Below are 22,971 nucleotides of genomic sequence, written 5' to 3' on the forward strand. Positions count from 1 at the left end.
GGTGCCTCTGCTGAGCTCTCTGTTAATCCATACCATAGTAGATAAAAATATTCATTTATCTACAAAATATCTAAAATTATGACATTAAACCATATATAATTTTAGATATTTTATAGAAAGAAGAATATTTTTTATCGATTATTGTTTAGTATAGACAGGTATTAATGAATTTAAAAAACACCATCTGTAATATTATATATTCTAATTCAACGAAAACAAATAAGTATGACTGAAAAAGTGTACACTATTTTGTAGGATCGCCCATAGCATACCTAAACTATTATTGTTTGGTTAGGCAGGGTTTAATCGAATTTTAAAACTAACCAGCACCATCTGCACATTGTATACTTAGTTCAATGAAAACAAATAAGTAAGTATGACTGACAAAATTCTGTGTGCATTATTTATGTTGTATCTTATCAGCCTACATCCACCTCTCGCCACTGAAATATTGTGACAGATTGTCTTTTCATACATCCTGTAAATTGGCAAATAAATCTCATAGCAGTATGTAGTTTGAAGTTCTCTGCAAATGAACCTTGTAGCACTTGTAAGGGTCCAATTTCATACATTTAGGCTAAGTACATCTCTATAGAAAAAGGTTTTTTTTAAACATCTTTAGTTGAGTTAGTGACTTGTAAATTGATGTCACACAAGTTGTCATGGGTAGGTATATTAAAACACATCATTATACTTATAAAAATGATTTAATGCAATGGGAAATGGTGGCTTATAGATGGTTTGTACCTGTGTAACGATTTACAATAATATATCAGGCATTGTCCCTATTTCTATTCATTTTTTATTGATGTATATAATAAATCTACCGTATAATTATTATACATTAAACCTAGATTTATGAAATAATCATATCGGCTCTTTGAGCGAATATTTTCAACTCGAACACAAAATTATGTTTTCCCTCTGACACCTAATAGTTGTAAGATTCTGGCAAGTAATCATTAATTACTAAAAGTTAACTATTCAATGACTGAAATTGCCACAACCTTTCTAACTTTGCATCCGAGTTTTGGAATGTATCAGAATTTTCACACTTGGGAAAGTTTACCGGCTAAGTATTGCTGAATTTGAGGTATATTTTGTTTGCGCAAACAATTCAGTTTAGTTTTGACAGCCGAAGTCTAGTTTGATCCGATCGGTGTGATGTGAATAGCTTTTTTCTAATTCTCGATTAGACTTCTCGTAGTAATACTTATTTTTTTATTATTTAAGTCTATTTAAAGTAACTGCAGGTGTTGTTCGAAACCCCTTTTTTAAATTATGTAAATTACGAAAACTGCACGGTCACTGTGCGGAACATCTAAAATATATTCACAGCTGAAGTGACAATTCACTCTTAATAGGACGGAGCTGCGAGCACTTTGCCGGAGATCTTCTGCATGGTTTCCGATTTGTATGTCGTGACGATGTCGGGCTCGATGGTGGAGACGTAGTCATCACCCGAATTGCTGTTAGAGGGAGCTGCCGCGTAAGCGTTAGGATCGTCCCCCATTTGTAAATCAGCATTACGGTTGTAAGGTCCTACTGTGGCCGATCCCTCTTCGTCGACAGAATTATCAGGGTCGACGGGCAGGTGAGTGGGGGTGTCGTTGACGTCTGCGTCTCCGTCGTAAGTACTTGGTGCCGATGTTGCCCCCTTTTCGGTCGGTCCCTGGCTGTCTTGCGCGCGGTCATGGTGGTTAATTCCGGAATAGTGACCGTCGATGGTCGGCGGATTTTTGTGCGCCAGGGCCGAAGCGGCTTTCAAGTGCGGCGATTGGAGGCCGTCGAGCGAGCTGGGGCGCAGTTTTCCGATGAGGTCGTTGAGGGTGAAGTGGGTCGGCAGGTGCTCGGAGCGCGGGGGGACGGGGGACGAGCTGCTCAACGGGGGGGCGGTCGTTGTCGTCGTCAAGGAAAGGGGCTTCCTGCCACAATTCAAAAAATAAACATTGAACATTGCATTTGATTTGTCAAAACTTTCAGCCAAATTTAAATATTTCGCAGACTTACCTACTTATTAATCAAAAAATCAATTGTTTTGCAATTCGTTTAAATTAGCAAGTAGGTAATCTTTTTTGTCTAAGGCAAATTTAATTATATTTTCTGGGCTGAAAATTTTTGAAAATAATAATAATTATGTAAGTAATAATATTATGTGGCAATTTCATGATGAGATACCAAGCAAAGCTCTTGTTTCCCCCATCCACCAAATGAATCAGTAAAGTATGTTTTTCTGGTGGTCATGATTGTTAAGACAGAAGCATGATTTCGAATGTTAGTCATAAAATTAATAATGAAAGTTCATGTGATAAGAAAAATGATTGTGATTAACCGATGTGTCATTTTACATGTTTATTGTGATAGTTCCCAATTCTGTTGGTGGGTGGGCTTTGTGAATACTTTCAGAGGCTAGATTCCATGCCAGGGATAACATCTTTTCTAATATGACTTCAATATTGAATTAACTTGCTTGATATCGGTAAATATCATGAAGCCACGCAATCGGTCAGGGTGCATTTGTCCAACGATGCGTATTAGACTATTGACAAGGCACTGTTCAGAATCTGGCCACTGGTCGTACAGTCGCTTTGGCTCGTATCTCACCTGTCAAATGCTTTACCCCTGCGCCGAAGAGACGGGGATGGAGCCGTAGTTGTAGTAGTAGCATCTGGTCTGCTCGCAGATGAAGTCCTTGATCTCTCCGCAGTGCTTCGGCTCCCAGTGGAAGGTGGGCGCTTTGAGGGCTACACATCCGTCACTCAGTATGTGCTCAGTTCTGCAAAGGGAACATTTGTTATAGCTACACAATATATTGATACTTAATCACTGTAAATTAGTACAGTGCGGACTGAACTGACTTCAAAGCAGATCCTTTTTACATCATTTGGATCGACGGTATGGTTCCGTTACTCAAATTCATTTAGCGTTGTTAGTTAATGGGTGTTATCATTGTGAGGTGGTCCTATCACCTCAATAAATGGAATATTTCTTCTTCTCACGTCCATTCTAATTAATAATATTTTTTGACAAAATGAACAGACAGCATTTTTAGTTTAGTTTTTTTTCAAACTGACTAATTCAAGCAATCCAAGAAGAGTGGCAATACAATCAAATATAGGTAAGTATAATAAAAAATGATAACAATAAATGTTTTTTAATCAATTTATTTGTTTACAATTACGCATGCACCTTAAAATTGAAAAAATACTAATAATTGTCAATTTCGACACTTTTTTTTTTATTTTCACCATTATCAAGACTTTTGATCAAGAACCTTTGATAACCGAAATAGCTATAGACTACGAAAACTAATTTATGGAATTTAATACAGGTAATATAGGAAAATTATAATTCTACCAAGTAATTGCGCAATTACTATAGTGGAACAATTTAAACTTGAATTAGCGCAGATGCGATTTCTTTTCGTACGCACTGGGGGCACAAATGGTGGAGTTAATTATTGTTACGATTTCTATTCTCGACTTTACTTACGTCTAATTTATTGCATCGCTTTCTCTCACTCGAACTATAACTTATTTTCTGTCAAAACTACCGAACTCCATAATATAATTATAATAAATGAAAATTTACTGTACATAATACTATTATATTCTTAGCAGAAAGCCATTATGTTAAATAAAATTGGTCATAGTACTGTTAATTGAACATTTACATATAAAAATCTCAAAATCCTCACCCATGACGTGCAGTCCTTTGGGGAGCAGTGCTACCCTGCGGCACATCGAGGGGGTCCATGCTGGCGGGCTGAGGAGGCTGAGGAGGCGCGGGCTCTGCCCCCGACACCGCCAGCTCGCCTCCCCTACGCATGTAGTTGAAGGTTGCGTTGAAAGGCAGTCCCGTGCTCATCCACAAGAACATGTCAGTGCCGAGGTTGTTGCCCGACGTCCAGAAGTCGTATTTGTTGTAGCCTGGAAAATTAAAATAATGAAACATGATTTTTCTCTTTCTCAGACTTAGGGGGTGGAATAATAATACATTGATGATACAGCTTAAAGCTTAAGTGATAAAGCTTACATTATTAATTGTGGTCCGTAGCGATCAAGTGATTTTGGAAACAAGCAGGCTTTGACTAGCAACCGTCGATTTTATCAGTAACATTATTGTATTAAGATACATTATAGTACAGGTGGGTGAGATAAACTGGTTATTTTTTTCACGGCACGCTCAGCCGCTGAACCCGAAGATTGCCGTAAACACTCACCCATTTCCAAAAATTCCCAGACTCCAGGACTAATTCTAGGTGCTATGAGCTATACCTACTATACTATACCTAGTATACATATAAGTAAATAATCGTATATATTGAAATATTATGATATATTGCAATTATTGTATTGTCATCACGTATAGGTATATTTAAAAAGATGACTATATTTCACAATATAATTGTAAAAATCAATCGAAGTATGAAAAAATTAAAAAAGCTTTTTTATTCTTTCTTACATTTCTGGATGAAAAAGCTCTTGACGGAAAAAGTTTTTTAAAAAGCCCTTGAATTTGATCTCAATCGGAATTGGCCGGCAGAAAATTTGGTCCGGACGAGTTTTAAATTAAGTATCGAGATTCTGGAGAAATCATTTTAAAATAATATTTTCATTTGCATATGATAGGTAGGTACCACAAAAAATGAACGTGTTACTAACGTACCTAATCATTCAAAATAATTTGATATAGGTATATCGCGGTGCAGCGTGCAGACGCAGATACTATAATTTAACAACACACAGATATCAAAAATGATTTGCATGAAACCAAAATTACACTGTAGGCAGTGTAGTCTGTAGGGTACCCACACCTAAGCTTTTTATAATCGACTGCAATCAAGCAAGTTGTGCTTCATTATATTAAATTTTATCTGTGCTTTTCGGATCTTTTGACCTTAGATAAGATCGCGGCGAAGATTCCCATTGTACGCCGCGTGGGAAATTCTCAACAACAAAGGGAAACGAACACATGTTGTCGTTATTAAAAATCTTGATCGCTAATTTCGCCATTGTAGTTTTGCAAATGTGTCAGAATTATTATAAGGCCTCGCCCGTGGGTTCGACGGGACGACCAAATCTATAGATGGCAGTGGACGAACCATTGTTTGCGATTGCGTCACCGCAGCCGTGAGAAATTCAAACCGACGACCGCGTTACCGCACCGAAACGGTTAAAAATTTAAAATAACCGTGAGAGAACCATGCTCATTAACGACCGTAGAAAATGACTCAAACGACCATTCGTATCGAAATTGAAAGGGTAGGAGAGGTAATAAAATAGTGTTTCGACTTTCGAATACGAATTCATTGGCTTATTTTTTTTGACTATGTCCAATCGTAATAAGATCAGATCATATGGGCCTCCACAGGGTGAAGGTTTGTATTAACAGATTTTTATTTTTACGAAAAATGGATGTTAGCTACTTGCTCAACCTATTATGTCCATAATCTGACTCCAAATACAAGTTGAAAAACAATACATACCCGTAATTTGTCTTATAATGTCGTAAGTCCCTGGTTTGAATTGGCTAAAAATTAAATCTATCTATGTCAAGTTTGCGCTCATTATTCTATTATTCACGAGTTCATTTTAATATTAAAAATATAAGTCAATGAATGAGGCATACTAAACTTAATGTAAATCAAACCTAATGACAATCTTTCGCTCAACTTTTACTTTGTTTCCGTTTTTCATGGTGGGAAAAGCTTCTTCTGTAAGTGTAGGTCATAAAACAAGTAGGCTTTTAGGAGAGAATATGATAATTAGTTTACCTCTCAACAACATAATATACCTACCTAAGTGGCTCTAATACCTGAAATATGTTTTTTTTCTAATCAACTTAAATATTGTAGACGTTTATAGACTATTATATTATTATTGTGGAGATTCTCAACAAAAAAAAAATACTTCCGAACCGATTTCATAGTATGAAAAGATTAAGAGCCGCTGATTTATACCAACGAGTGTAATAATATATGGCTATTGGGCCGTTAGAATATCGCGTTACATTGTGACGATAATGTTATTTCTAAGTAAAATTCATAGGTATTATACGAAATCAAATCAAATAATAATAAATTTATGATGTATCTATTATATTACGTCACTGTTCTGGCAGAAGACACTAATTCGAAAAAATTACATATTGAGTTAGTTATACCAAAATGTTCCTTATTTCAAACTTTACCGTCTGGAAACCTTCTTAATAAATAAACAGTCTTTATTTTAAAGTCATCCTTTTTACGATTACTTAATAAACTCACATGATAGACCATTTAAAACATTTTAACAACTTCAAAGTCAAATTACTCAAAACTAGTATTCTCCAGTTAGTGTGTTCTGCCAGAACAGAGACTAGTAATTTACTAGTTAGTAAAAGTCAATATTTTTGTCTCGTAATGCACAAGTTTCACAATATAAGAAAAAGCTTAGTATGTATTTGATGCCAATGCATGGAATGCTTGGACAATATGAATATCGCGTAAAGCCGGGTACTCATTAACGAGTCGTAACTTTAACCGTTCCAGATACTGTAACCAACTCTAGATGCAAACTAATTATCTATTACGCTTGCGAACCAAGTATTTGGCGTCCATACTAGTTACTGTATCTGCAACGGTCACAGTTACGGCTCGCTAATGAGTACCTGGCTTTACATTGCGACGATAATATTGTAATAATGTTATTTCTAAGCGATGTTTATTTATATTAAGTATATGAAATCAAATACTTAATTATGAACATAGGTTCACTAGTAAAGTTGCTAAAAAATAATATTCGTCTCGCAATGCACAACTTTACAATGTAAGTAAAAGCCTATAAGTACGCGATTGTTTATCAGATAAATTGCATCTATTTGTGTATGACATGTGGGTAATAAAATAATCAATGTAATTATTAACTATTCTAACGTAAATAACTCTATTCATTTTATTAGCTTGAGGCTCCAATAAAGTGAGACTTAAGTCTGCATTACACGGCAAGAGGCGTGCGTGCGATCTTTTGATCCCGAGAATACGGGAACGTGAAATCTGTGGAATGAATCTCCCCATTTTATGAGCGAAGCAAACTTTACGATCGGATTGCGATTGCACCACACAAACGCAAACTGCTAATATAATAATATAGCGTATGCACAATTCGCAGTAGATCGGGAGCTTTCCTATTTTTACTTCCATTCGAAACTGGTCGCATTAAAACTGCCAGGATGAACAGATTACTGTAAACTGTATGATTAATAAGCTTAGTGAATTTTCTATAACAAGACAGTTATGTATACTTACATTATATTTTATATGATCAGAATAGTACCTACCTACACTGTCTTTATCATTAAATGGTGTGATTATTTACTTACCGATGGCAACATTTCCATATATTATAATACGGAACTTTACATAGTAATTTTAGCTGCAATCGATGTGCAGTTTTAATGTAGTTACAATATTGCGAGCTTATCTCTGAGCGTTAATTAAAAGCTGTTGAAGCTATCAATTAAAAATCTTTTAATTAAAGGTTTTGCGATATCTACACGTCGTTAGCATCGATCGTAATTGGCCATAAATGCGCTAACCGACTTCTCAAATTTCTTTATTTTTTTTTTACATATATTGAACATTACAAATTACAAATTTAAGACGTTCACAACATGACATTTAAAAACAAAGAAACAGTGTAAAGAAGAAATAAATATATGCAGTATCACAAAAACAGTATGAAAAGTAAAGTAAAAGGTACAAAATTATAAAAAAGTCTCAGCTACTGTATATATAGGTATGTGATGTACTCTGAATAATAACTGGATCATTTAACTAAAATATTGAGTTCAACAGGCCAGGACGGCTTTTACACCACCAAGGAATATACCATGTAGCCACGACCTAATCCTGGGACTAAGTATGAGAATGATAAGATGTTGTGTTTCTGCGATTCTATTATATATAGTGAAGGCATAAACAGTCAGAGAAAACTTGAATCTTTCAAATTTAATGTTAGAGTGCATACGTATGCTCCGTATCAGCTGGAAACAAAATGTTATGGATGCTGAATATGAAAATGGTCAAGGAAATAATCAGAGAACCAAAAAACTAGAAATAACGCCTATGTTGGCCACATCATACGGCATCCCAAAAGATATCAACATCTGCATATTATTATCATTCGAGAAAATATATCGGATAAACGAGTCCTTGAGAGAAAAGTTCGTCCTGGCTGAAGGATCTCAGAAATCTATCCTTGTTTGGAAGAGCTAGAAACAGGGAAAAGATATCCAAAAATCATCGCCGATATCGGCTAGCGAATGTGGCATACAAAGATGTAGAAGTATTATAGTATTATAGTATCATCTATATCACAAGCCTTTACATTATTATTTAGGTACGCGAAAATTTAAACTTATGAAATTGCATTAAGCTGTATTTCGTGGATTATTCTAGCTTACTCACCACGAATCGATGGATTGATTCAACTGGAAAAGATCTTTCGCAAGTCTGATATAGCTGTAGTTGCATGGTTCGTTGTGTGTATTGACTTTTTTCAGACAACTTTTGATGAGAACTTTGTAAATAAGGTTAAAATTGGTACAATTGTTCACAGGCTTCCTACCCTTGGAAAATTGTTCTCATTATTTGGTCAATTTTAATAAGAGGCGTGTTACTTTCTTTTACACGTAGGCAATATTTTGCAGTCGACGTAAACAGTTTTCGAGACGTTCTTTGATTTTCAAATGCCTCTTTGAAAATGCAGAACCCGAGTGCGTTTGCACTTTAATAAAAGGCGAATGATGACAATGCGTCTCTGGTACCGACGCAGCGAGACACGCAGCATCACGGCCAAAGGAAATCGGAGGAGGCAGCACATTATAATGAAATAATGATGTAACAATTTCTCACGGGTGAATGTACGACGGCGGACCCGTGCCCGCAGTCGACGACCACTTCTCTCCTTACGCGGGCCAGTATCACTGGCGCCACACACGGGGGGTCATGTAATATTTTAGTACCTAATTATAATAAAAGTTGCATAAAAAATAAAAAAATTTAATTAACGGTCATATTTATTGAAAACATCATACATAATATCGAATCATTGTTCAACCAAATTGTTTCGGCTATTGATATATTCTACTTGCGTGAGATATGTTTAAACGAACGTTGTTTTCTTTCTCGTTCGGTGTAATTTATTTTTATGTTTCTTTTTTATATTTCTTTTTACTCTTTTAATTACCTTGTTTTTATTTAAATATAGTTGATAATGTTACATATTTCCATGTCATGTTGTGAATGTCTTAAGTTTGTAATTAGTAACGTTCACTATAATATAAAATAGACGATTTGAGTTTGATATTTAATATTATTGTTCTACATATAAAAAGTATACTTATTGCTGTAATGATCTGTAGTAAATCCACCGCACACGCTCCCACATGAAACTACAAGATTTTTTTTAATGCGTTCTTGTACCGAATTCTTTTGTTTTTACATTTTTTTGCCATTGCAGTACCGAGGTTTTCGTCTTTCTCGAATAAAAATGGCTCATTCGTGATATTGCAATGACACCCTCTAATATTAAATTGATCGCGTTAGAAGAGAATGACATGAACTTAATTTTGTTCGTTATAAATACTTATAGTAATATAATATTACTTATAGATAAAACTCATTTTTAACCAAATACAAATGCATTTTATTTGCACGTAGAATGGCAGAAATAATAATAGTCCTGGAAAAACATGATTTAGGGTTTTCAATATAATAAGTTTATTTTTAATCGTATATATCTGTTTACAAGATAATGAGGTAGACATGGTTACGCCACTGCGTCCGTCCCGCCCGACTAGCGCGTGCGTTCGATGCCGGCCCGCCTCGGATGCACGACATGCAAACCATGGCTAATGTCACGATGCACCTCGCGACAAGACTGACATCGCGACAATCTTTATTGCCCAACGCGATATCGCTGATCTCAGCAATATTTTCAATCCAACCTTAAAGTTGTCCGGTTCTAAGCGGCCCCTCACACAGAGAATCGACGCGATTTGAATGCAACTCGGCAATGTCAATCCAGCCAATCCAATCAAAGAAACCAAATAAGAAATATACGGATGGAGCAAGTCTATTCTACCATCACCACGGTTGGTGCCCTGGTTTGTAGAGTCTTCTTTGAAGATGAACAAGCTTAATCTAATACTGAGGCTAAGAACAGGGCACACAAAGATTTGATGTCCTCGTGGGAAGAAGCGAATCGCAGCTCTGCGATGAATGTGATGTTTTAGAGGACATTGTACATAAATAGCAGTACAATGCCCTAAATATGAACTTCACATAGTACAGCTGCGAATTGCGGATATCTATGAGAATGTCGACGAATTGAAAGGTGCCCTGGCGGTGGGTAAGACGGAAGAGCTTGGCAAAATTGTAAAGTTCTTTAACAGAATAGGAGTGTGGACCTAATCGGTGGATGCCTTTCTAGAAGAGAAGAAAGATATGACAGCGAGTCGCAGTCAAAGCCTCGGTAAAATCACTAAAAAAATGTACGGAAATATTGGATACATAAATTATTTATGACATATCGATGCACAGTACCTACATCTATCGTTGGAAGATCATTTCTCAACTTCTTGTATGAAACAACCTCATTACGTCCACTTGACTGACGGACGGAAATGGCAGCTAAGTTACAGCGCAATACCATTTTTTTCAATGAACCATGTTAAGTGTATGAATAAAAATGTAATTTATGAATGTCAACTTAAATTTACAGATAATGTAGGACGAATTGCGGTCGTGTCGGTTTGTATGTGCGAGGCTGCTAATAATGATCGTTCAATATTATTAGGTACTTAGCCCAGCTTCTACGCAATCAACATGATGTTAGCAATCATTTTTACGGTTGAAACATTGTTATTTTGTTCTATTTAGCGAAAATATACTAAAACTATAAAATTTCTTTGATTTACAACTTGTATGCCCTGTAGTCAATAGTACCTAGTAGGTATTTACTATTAAAAATTTAGAAAATATATGAAGCATCGATTTTCGTGTGACTGTAACTTGGATTTTCATTTAAAACTTACCGGCATTTGTTAAGTATGTCTTGATGGAATCGGCTTTTTCTTTCGTTTCGAATGATGCTAATTGCAGTCCAAGTGATCTGAAACATAAAAACAACGATCATTAGCAATTTACATATGTATTATATTTCAAAGAGAAAAATAAATACATTAATTTGAAAAACCCCATAAACATAGATAATAAAAAAAATAGATGATGCTGGAGCGAGTGAAATTCGAACTCACATCCATTAACGATAAGTACTGATCAATGGATGGGTCTTTCGAATTAATCAAGAACTATATTAACCTGTGTATTTGAAATTCCGCCAATGGTAGGCCAACAAGCATTGCAATTGAAAATATCAAGGATGAACAAAGAAAAATACTATTTATTTAATAATATCTTTGCGAATAAGAAATTCACTATGAATGCTTTTTATGTTGTTGCTTAGGTACATGGTAAATCAATAAATACCAACATGAATTAAGTCACTTCTGTTAATAAACTATTGCTTATTTTGCGATTTTCAACTATTTGCAAAAAAATTAAATCGGTACCTATGATGTGTTAAAAGGAAAATCAACAAAAGGTATACGTATTCACAGACTTTTTACAGTGATTTTTGGCCATTCACTAGTCAAATTGACTTAATGTCTTTTTTTCCCAGTGAAAGTAATGTAGTGAAACATATTGCAGTAGTAGATGTGAAACAATCACATAAACATCCAAGCTTTAAGAAAATCACATAAATGTATTATGATATTACGGGGAATAGAACCTGAAGCCCCCGGTTGAGAAGCCAGTACATTATTCACTGGAATACGAGGGCCGCCTGTATCATAGATCGATACATACACACGCAAACATTTATTAGTTTTTTCATATGGCTGCAAGATGTAGAAGACAACATATGCACAGAAACAAAACAACAGGCACTAGTACAAAATGTCATTGTTAGAAATAATTGTTATGACTACAGACAGAGGCACCGGTTGAGAATCCATGCTCGTCATCCTAGTGGATGATAGAAAGAAAAAAATGCAGTTAATTGCTGTTGTATTCAATTAAATGTCACGAATATTTACACTCCATGGACGTTGTATAATAAGTACATTCATATACATAATATACAATAATAATTAAACCAATTAATTGTATATGTATAAGTATATCGATTGTTAAGTTTCAGCACGCACCAGCGCCATTTTAAATGAAATCACTTTTCGATTAAACCTGTTAATGAAATTCTAGGATAACTGTATCGTTGAAATGGCTAACGCTATTTTATTATTACAAGTTTGAAGTTGACACATTAGGTGTATTATTCATGCAGATCTATATTAACCGTTGTTAGCACAACAGTTACTTTGCGAAACTTGCCTTTGGGATGAATAATAAATTATGCATTCAATTTGCACAAAATAGCCATAAACATGTTCTTGATTATTTGAGAGTTGAAAGATAATAAATAGGTAGGTACTTAAGTATACAAATAATGTGTGAACTTATTTTATTTTTGTCTATGTAATTATGTAACAGTTTATGCAAAATAAAATCCAGTTTGTATCGTCCCTATAAAAACGTATCTATGTAATTATTTCATAGTATTACTTTCATTTTATTTAAATGCTTTTAACGCTTTTATACTTCGTGGTTCATCCATTAACAATTAAATTAACGTACTTGTCTTATTATCTCCTTCTTTGGCCGTGTGTTTACGTAATAGACATTTAAGAGCAATCTTTTCTTCAACAACATTGTGTTTGCAATTCTGTGTAGATGTCGGCCACCCCAGACTATGTATCCACGTCTTTCTTTATATACTGAGATGTAGTGCCTACTCCAGTTTTGAAGACCCAGTATATTGGCATAATATAAATTATATTAACGCAATCGAAGCATATCAACCTGGGCCTTCCAAATTTTCTTTTTTCCCCCAGGTTTATTGTCATTAGAATTTATTCTTTGTTATATTTTTTATATTTATGTATCTCTATTTAATTTATTCTCGTAGAGCGGAATGCACAATTTAAGATTTCGTTCCTAAGGATAAGTCGCCGAAAAGCATGACTTAACTATAGAAAATCCTGAGTATAGAGTTAAGGAATCCTTAACCATAGACTACTTTTGTTATGAACACGCCCCCTTCTGTATTACCATTTACCACTGACAGCTGCTGTCAAAATAAATTCGCATGTCTCTAACACAGTCCATACACTCAAATTCATTTAACAATGTATCTCAATATGGATATTGATAGTGTTAATTCGTTTGGCATGTACTTGCAGAATATTATTTTATTTTTATACGCCAGCCCGCAGAAATACAAAATACCAGATGAAGAATGACACTTGATGCTAGTGTTACCATGTTAAAAAAAAATCTTGTGGTGCCTGTGGAATCACGTATAATGACTTATAACGGAAACATAAGAGTATTATAATTAAATATTAATATGTATTTATAGTTATTGCATTTATAAAATGCAGTTGTCATATTTTTGTCATCGTTTAACAATTATAAAATAATTTACCTAATTTACCTAACGAGAATTTTTAAATATGGTATTATTTTCAATAAAAATGATCTTAACTAAGGACAGTGTTTCTGCATAGTGTTTTCTGCTAAGGAAATTTTAGTCATGACAAATGTTTCTGCATTCCGCTCGTAGAGTACATTTCATCTATCCTTGTGACATGGCCTGCCCATTGTAAGCATGATTGCGTTATTATTGGTTCTACAAATAGGCGATAGAGCTCCAACGTTATTTTCTTATATGGCTCCGACAATTTTCTTATGAATTTCCTCTCAAATATAACAAGGGTTTTTGTCATTTTTGTGAGTGCCCAATACCTTGACTCAGGTGTACCACGATTGGTCAGGTAAGTGTCTTGTATTAACGGCATTAATTTGATATTTTTGTTACGTGCTTTGACCCTAAGTGTATCTAGAGAAAAAGCTTTTAATATTTTCCAACATCCCTTCTAGTCCTAGGATTCTAGCCCAAAGCTTAAAATTGCCCGCTAAATTCCACCGATACCTAATTAATAGTTACAAACTATATTACTTTTTTCAAGCATAACCCGTATTACATACAGTACATTTGTGTACATCATATTAAAGTAAAACGTACTAGTATCTACCGGTATGCCGTGTTAATTGTCATATTATTATAATTGCTGGGTGTGGTTCTAACCCTTCGCTTCATATCGCAAAGACTAGTGGTATAATAGATAGATATATATTTTATCAAAAATAAGTCTGCGATATTTTTAATAACTTTTAACATCCAAATGAAAAATTTTAGACGGTTGTTTTCTCACAATTTTTATCAATCTTTTTCGGTGTATGTAATGCCTTACTGATGAATCTTGTAAAATTATATTCTACGTTGTGTGAATCATACATTGTTATGGGTTTATTACAATAAGTGTAAAAATATGTGCATAAATGTGACAATGACGGTGACTCACCTGCAGTATTGGTACGCCAAGAAGTAGTTGAGTTCAGGGCTGTAGGGATTCATGCGCGATACAAAGTACTGCACTCCATCGAGCTGGATGGTCGTTATCCTTTGTCCTGTAACAAACAATGGAGACGGTGTTGTAATGCTAATGTTGTGTCTCGTGTCTCACATGCGCGGCCCTTCCGATGCGCGGTGTCCGCCTCGTAAACTGTATTGTTGATAGTTGTTTACTATCGCGGCAAAGGGTTGACAACAATTCCAATTAATCTACTTTTAACATAATATGTTTTAACTATTAATTACTACCGACATGATAATGCATTATTGATATAAGGAATACATAATATGAGAAATGAACGAATGTATCATTATATTGGGGAATTGGTTTTTAAACGTCGCGGTGTCGTTCTCGCCGTAGCAGCATAGTCAGTTTGTGACCTAGTACAGTCCTACAAACTTATCTAAAGAACGATCAAAAATCGAACAACGAACTACCATATGGACGCCATTTTGAAAACGTCATTCGAATGTCAGATTATGTCCAGTTGCGAGTCTTGATTGGCTAGTTTACGACCGTGGCTCCCCCATCCATTATTTAGATAAGTTTATAGGTCTGTAGGTTGCCGGTCTGTTATTATTTTTATGTGTAATTCAGGTATAGATCATTGGCCTTATACAAATACACCGGTGACTAAGTTGAGTAAATCGATTTAAAGGTTAAATACGCGATTGTAAATTCGATATAACTGTGCTTAACACTCTGCAAATGAGATTTTATTTTCAGATAATCGTATATTATTATTTCATGAAAAAATATTAATCAGAGTTTTTTTTAGTTTGAAAGAGGCTAAACAATGTAAATTACCTATGTACGGTTAGTATTAAAATGATAACGACATCTTATACCCTATGTTCATAAGATCCTAGCCAGACTCATAAGATATTCTGGAATATTGGGAATAAACTCCTTATAACTGTTCAGACAGAGTATTTATTATGTTACCAACTGTATGGTCACGAAACATTTCTTCGTTATATTATTTATTATATATCTGACCAAAAGCTCATTTTTTTACTCGGGATGAGAATGTCTATTTTTGGCAACCCTGTTAACGCTATTGTGCACCTTCTCTCTTCGTACGCGCTCCACTGCATTCTGATATTCAAATTTCGGATCTCGTAAGCGGGAATGCAAGAAAAATATTTTACAAGTTATCGCACCAACGTGGAAGAATAGAATAGAATAGAATAGAATAGATTATACTAACATTAGAATTATACGAAACGACCCGGTTGAGAACGTGGACGTTTTTATCTCATATGCGCTTCACGAATCAAACTATTGTTCCCACGTAGGACTTATGAATCCTGTGACCATTCATATATGGAAATTATTTCTGCACTATTCGTACTTATATAATATGGAAATTAAAATATAATAGTATAAGTAGGTACCTATTTCATTTTTCTGGAGTGGGTATTTTTAAACACCTATTTTATCACTTATAACATCATAGAGTGGAGTGCTAAATTCCTCACATTTTGTGCCACACTATACTATATTTGCAATGAAACTGCATCAATGCATACATTAATTAATTTATCTTCGCGTATCGATGCTGTTTTAGTTTTTAGCATCAAGCTGTTGGTCAACGTTTATAAGTAAAATTCAAAGCGATGTGTATCAGACACGCTCGAGGGTAGACACCAATATTGCGTAGATGCCACCTTCTTCATGGGTCCATATGAGTTATATAGTAGGGTTTATGTGATAAACTTATTAAAGATTATAATATCCACTACGTTTAATTATGTAGTCTTTATTTTGTTATTTACTTGACAGTTCGTTTTACATATTGTTGGCATACTTACACAATTGTATGAGAAATAATTTTCAATTTGAATGTGCATCGTCTGTGAAATGTCTGCTCATGTAGAAGGCGTCAAAGAAAGGAGTTATTAGGATCGCAATCACAAAACTCCTAATGACTACACTGATAAATCTCAAATATTCGTTGTTGCGCTTAATAGAAATGCATTCCGATTTGACAAGCCATCCTAAAACTGTTGTTCACATTCCACAGAATGACTTTTAAAAGCTTTCGTGATATAATTTATATATTTTGACCTATAATAATGTAATTACAATTCTACAAAATTACACGATTCTATCAGATAAGGTACAAGATTAATACAAATCAAAGCTTCGTCACCAGAGTCATGCGACTGGAAAAGTGGAAAGTAACGGCAAAACTACGTGGAGATTCATACCTGTCCGTACGATACAATATTTTGCGACGCATCCATAATATGCGTATGCATACTTAAAATAGTGAGCTATATATGGGTGGTCCACAATAATTATGGATCAAGTCCATCAAAATGGATCCTGAGTTATTTGAAGTTAAAACTCCTGATAAACTCCGATGTAAATTATTTTATTTTGTCTATGATTCGTTAATTAATGTATTTTTGCCTCACAATCTACGCCATTATTGCCTTCTACGATCAATTCGTTATCGCTTCTTCCTTCCACGGAACTACCTAAGAAATACGAGAAGCTGCGGTGGGATCCATTCATACACGACGCCTCGTTATCCCGACCATTGTTCTCGGGAGGGTCGTGGCAAGCAAAGTTAGCGGCCGGAGCGGGCAGAAAATGCGCGCCTTGACCCCGCCACGGCCCGGTCGGCAGCGTGAGGTCGCGGGGGTCGCTCAGGGACCGCAGATTCCATACGGAGAGTGCATGTAATTATCATAACGCTTGGGTGCACCACCATGCGAAGTTAGCACATGTGGTAACTAACACTGGCAGTGAACTTGAGATCGACCCATTCCAGAACGTGCTACGAACCAATGTATACTTATATTCTTTGTTTACTATTCCAGACTTATTATAAGTCATTACTTTCTCAAATTCAATAACCATATACATACCAGTCGCGAAGGGTGGAGGTAGGCTGTTAAGATCCGCCATAATTAGTGCACATTAAACTTTGTTAGTCATACGTATTTGTTTTTATTGAACTAAGACTACAATAAAATTTACAGATGGTGTTGGTAAGTTTTTAAAAATCAATTAAACCCTGCTTAAACCAATCTATAATAGTTTTGGTATACTTTGGGCGATAGACAAAATTGTGCATACTTTTTCATTCATACTTATTTGTTTTCGTTGGATTAAGAACACATATTACACATATTGTTGGTTCATTTTTTTAATTCATTAAGCCCTTGCCTAAATCAAACTATAATAGATACAAAATATTATCCTATCTATAAAATAGCCAAAGTTATGGATGATTTAATTGCATACATTTAGATGCCTATGTTATGGATATATGAGTATTTTTTACTATTATCTATTATGACTTGGTTTTCGCAGGGTTTAATTGAATTTTAAAAACTAACCAACACCATCTGTAAATTGTTGTCTTATTTCAATGAAAACAAATACGTATGACTGACAAAGTTTAATGTGCACTATTTATGGCGGATCTTAACAGCCTACCTACACCCTTCGCCACTGAACATACCAATACATCATGGTAGTTTCAGTAACATTGCTTTGTACATACTAGTGCGGCATATGTGTATCCAGGGAATACAGAAATAAATGGAAATGCGTTATCTATTATGTTGGGTGTCGTAATAAAAAGTTTTAAATCTCGAGTGTGGAATAAATTTAAGCACATTTTAAAGATTGCTTTTTTTCGATAGTTGCATATTCTGTATAATTAAAGTTTGTCACGTAAGCGGAACGCGCGTTCTATATTTTAAGACATTTGGCGCCCCGCGAATTATGACCTTAATAATAAACCGAGCTTTGCTTCGAAACCTTAGTCCATGGTGACTGGACCCAAATATGGGTACAACCAGTATTATAATATATTATACTATAAAAGACAAAGACATAGCATTTATTTTCCTAAAGAAAAAAGTGGAGTCGAGGGTAACTTTGCACATAAATATTATATTATTTCTCTTTACCAAATAATTATGTTGTTTCCTACATTAAAAAAGCCACACTTCCAGTCCGGTTTGCTGACTGAATGTATTGAATATTCATACATTGATTACTGATGCGCATTTATTTCAAATCATTTTCTACACTAAAACATTGTACCTATCTTGCAATTCCCATGCGTTGCTACGAGTCCTCGATTTGACTGTTATAGCCGGGGGTGTTCTTGGACGATCAACCGTACTGAGATGGCAATCGCAATTCCCCTTTGGCAAATGGCTTTACGTCCAATACCTAATATATGGTACTACTAGCAAAAATGCGTTATGATAATTGGCATGCCATTACGTCTTTACAACAATAATTGGTCCCCCTTTGGCGCTATGTTATGTAATAATTTATATTGTCAAATTATTTAAGCGAGTGTATTTCAGTACATTCAACGCAGGTAGGTATGTTTCAATTTATTTTTATAAATAGAAAAAAAATCTCGAATAATATTTTCAACTAGGTAATATTCTATTAGTATTTTTGTTTTTTTTAATGTTCCTCTGGTGTATAAGAGCAAAATCTTATTGACTCGTTCGTTTTTGTAAAATATAATATAGACTTTAAATAATATTAAGCTTGAAAACGCTGCTTTTCTTATTAAAAAATATCTATGTAGGTAATTGGTACAATAATCGGTGAATATATAATGTTTTATTTCCATGTTGGCAACTTCGTATTTAAATTGACGGATTAATTAACGGGTGATATTCAGGACTCTTTTTTTATAATATAAACATAAACTGTCATCCATAAAGCTTTATAATTTGACCGGTAGTATTATATTAATTTACTTAGAATTTATATCATCATAATATAAATAGTCGATTCCCTATAAATTATGTGGATAAGATAGCTTAGAATGTTTTATACCTTAATATTTGAGTCGAAAATACAAATATTATGGAGAGATATTATCATATCAAACATATATTAAGTTTTATTAATCTCTAGGCAACATTTCGTAACAATTTTTTCATGATAAATAAATCTATTTATTGTTTTTTCTTAAGGAACGATGCTGTCTCGGTTGTTAATTTTAAATGAAGTTCACAGACTGTCGTTAACATCGGAATATTCTTATTTCAACGCCCAAAATAACAAGTTCTATTGATGCAAAAGATGCGAAGAGTTCACGAATGATAATCTCATAAAACACAACATGCATTATACACATTATTTTTTTAATTGGACAGGTTTCGCGTGGCGGCCAGACCGAAGGATTTATATTTTGTATATTATATAATATATATTATGACACCCCGAAACTATTTGCCGTCGCCATTCTGTGTAATAGATCCAAAACCGGAATGTCGCGAAAAAAATGAATCTTTGGTTTTACAGCTAAGGCCGTTAACATTTGGCTTGTTTCGAAGCCATCGATGGATCGATGAACACAATTCAGTCAATCTCGATCGTGAAAAAAAACGTATCTAGACTATTTTTTTTTGTATTAAGCCAATGGAACTAGATCACTTTTTTTGGTTCCTCTCAAACTTCCTTGAATGAATGAACGATGCTGTTAATTTGTTTATCTAATTCCGTTATTAAGAAGACATGTTGTGTCCGTTATTAATGTTGCTACTGTATTAATTTTTTATACTTTTAAATTTATGATAATCGTAAAATATCGATGAATTTTTTTGTTGCGAATAACTGTTTACTTATACGATGAACTGACATAATATTGCACGTTAAGCTTTACTGGCTTATTATAGACTATTTACCGGTTTATAATTTATAGTTAATTTTGTGATGTAGTCGTTGGATTTTTTTTATAAAACGGTCATCCTACTATCACATAATATCATCGATAGGTGGGTATGCAAATTAAATTCACATGGAACCTAACTTTTGGTTGATTGATGAGTTTTCGGAAACACCGTTGCCAACTTAACATGTTTCTTGTCAGATCTAGCGTTTTTAAGTTTGAATCTGGATCTAGAAAATGGCGCTAAATATAGTGTTTTTCGGCATCGCAAACAAAAATTTCAGAAAAGGGGTAAAAAAATAATACAAAAACACGTTATCTTTTTTGGAAGAACGAACGATTAATGTTTTTTTTATACAGCCAAAGCTTAGACAATTAGTAATTAATTAATTGATTGAACTGGCATTTACACTGTAGAACTCCATTATAATGGTTTTTGAAACAAAGCTAGTTACACTGTTCAGGAGTGCGAGTCTCCATTATTTATCAAATTTCTTCGCCATATTTTGTAAACATATACCTATATAATAATTTCTTAAAGTTTACGAAACGCATTATAGATACATCAAAGAAAAATCGAATAGATTTTAATATTCTCGAAAAATTGTCGAGCGCTCCGCTCCGTAGAGTGAACAAAACTTCGATCAAATGGTTTTTAATAAAAGCTCACTTTCGCCGAAAATTTAATAATGTAGTGTTACATCGCTGATTTGTCCGTTCCCCGTTTTAATGCACTATAATAATTGTGTGACTAGGTAATGATGGAGGTGGTATCGGGGTGCCTCGACCTGCGAGCGGTCAATACACCTCCGGTCGCGTCTTCGGCACTCGAAGACAGAGCAGTTCAATACATACTCGATAACGTAAAATATAAATTTTATTATTTTTCAATTGACAGATAGATATATTCAATTTACGTGAGCATCGATCCATCCGTTGATGGATCCAAGAATATACGAAAAAATATCTAAATTCTTATTCATTATTAGGAAATTTATGCTGACATTTATTTAGCATTTTATTTAGGAACGCGTCACATATAAAATAAATAAAAAATGTTGTCCCCGTATAATATTGGTTGTACCTACCTAGTCAATCATTATCATTTTTCCACACATTCCGAAGAAAATGTCTTACATAATATAGATTTTATGAAAATTAATATATATATTACACTATAACGGGCTATGCCCAGTGACATTAGTGTAATTAGTAATATAAGTGAAATAATTACAAACACACAGTCTTTGAGAAAATCACATAAATATATTGTGACCTCACCGGGAATCTGACCTGGAGCCCCTTACGCACTTGACTATGCCTATTTACATATAGGGCCGCCTATATGTAAAAGTATTATTACTGGTCAGAATGTCTTTTAATCCTTAACAATAACTGTTTACCGTGATTTGCAAAATGTTTTCCATTATTTTAACGCACCACCACAATTATTTATAATATTCACGTAATTATTATTTTTCTCGTGCGCACCTAATGCGAATGGCAGCAACGCTATTTTTATTTGTTTTCTTCATCAGCCGTCGACTTCAAAAATATTGCTTTTAAAATTGAAACTGCGTAGAAGATTTCAGACTTCGTTTTGTGGAAAATGTTATATTATATAGGTATATAAAATAATGCTATTACAATCTAAAAGTTTGTTTGAGAATGCCTAATTATTTCCCGTTTAACATCTTAACATATTATTTATTTTAAGATTAAGTTAATCATGTATTCAACCATAAAATGGTAAAAAAGTTTTTTGGAATAATTAAAATATTATACTTATCATAAACCTGATTGAAATATTTTATGCACACTAATATACCTACTACATAACAGACTAGGAATGTCAATCATATATAAAAAATAGCAAGTTATAAAATGTTCCAATTAAAAAATACTGGTATAAATGGTAAAATGGTAAAAACTAATGGTAAAAAAGTTTTTTGGAATAATTAAAATATTATACTTATCATAAACCTGATTGAAACATTTTTATGCACACTAATATACCTACTACATAACAGACTAGGAATGTCAATCATATATAAAAAATAGCAAGTTATAAAATGTTCCAATAAAAAAATACTTAATACAACGCTTGAATATACAACACCAATTAAAAATATCATTATTTTTCAGCTAAGTTTCCCTGGCTGCGATAAACAGTACACAGTGAGTACCCAAAGTAGGTGCCTACATTGCTAGTTGTTAATAGTCCGCGAGACGCAAGCTTATTCGCGCGAGGAAACTTTTTCAAAGCACCTTTATAACAGTCATCAAAGAGTCAAGATTTATTTTTATTCTGATTGGGAATAAGAGATGTAACAAAAAAACATGAATAAAAGCTCCGACTCGGTGGGATGCGTCTTCTTTTCACTGCTAGCCAGTGACGTTACAAGAGTATCAGATATATACTATCTTCGTCAAATAATAAATGGGGGTTCAGCCCGTTTATATAGATACCTGAAGATCGGCATACATACAGAATCGTACACATTATAAAAAATCTTGAAAAAATGTAGTGCCGGGCGACGTATTGCCAAACTAGCACCCACTATATTCAGGCCGCAACACGAAACTGTGAATTTTGATCATAGTGTGTAGAAGTTTACTCAACTCTACAGCTGGCGTACGAACAACTGCATTTTGGCCTCTCAACAATGTAGTCAATATCATATATAATTTTGAAAAACACTTTCTGAGAGAGTATATTATAA

General features: G+C 34.2%; 2 protein-coding genes across 5 annotated transcripts in view; one reads left to right on the forward strand and one right to left on the reverse strand.

Moving 5' to 3' along the window:
• LOC147072356 (cytosolic carboxypeptidase 1-like) overlaps window positions 1-22,971 on the forward strand; it is a 175,996-nt gene that overhangs the window by 52,435 nt on the left and 100,590 nt on the right. The window lies entirely within an intron of this gene.
• Window positions 691-22,971, reverse strand: part of nw (narrow) — a 47,846-nt gene continuing 25,565 nt past the window's right edge. The window contains exons 2-6 of one of the 2 annotated variants that reach the window (XM_085946857.1): window positions 14,533-14,638; window positions 11,080-11,156; window positions 3,698-3,929; window positions 2,621-2,776; window positions 691-1,925 (exon numbers count right to left, since the gene is read on the reverse strand). In XM_085946857.1, the coding sequence (XP_085802983.1) occupies window positions 1,358-1,925; window positions 2,621-2,776; window positions 3,698-3,929; window positions 11,080-11,156; window positions 14,533-14,638 (1,139 nt within the window). In that variant the 3' untranslated portion in view covers window positions 691-1,357. Of the gene's footprint in view, window positions 1,926-2,604; window positions 2,777-3,697; window positions 3,930-11,079; window positions 11,157-14,532; window positions 14,639-22,971 lie in introns of both variants that reach the window. The other variant, XM_085946858.1, reaches the window with a different exon arrangement.

The sequence above is a fragment of the Rhyacophila brunnea genome, unplaced genomic scaffold (genome assembly GCF_057557595.1).
Source record: "Rhyacophila brunnea isolate RB1 unplaced genomic scaffold, BYU_Rbru_1.0 scaffold_2, whole genome shotgun sequence".
Lineage (NCBI taxonomy): Eukaryota > Metazoa > Arthropoda > Insecta > Trichoptera > Rhyacophilidae > Rhyacophila > Rhyacophila brunnea.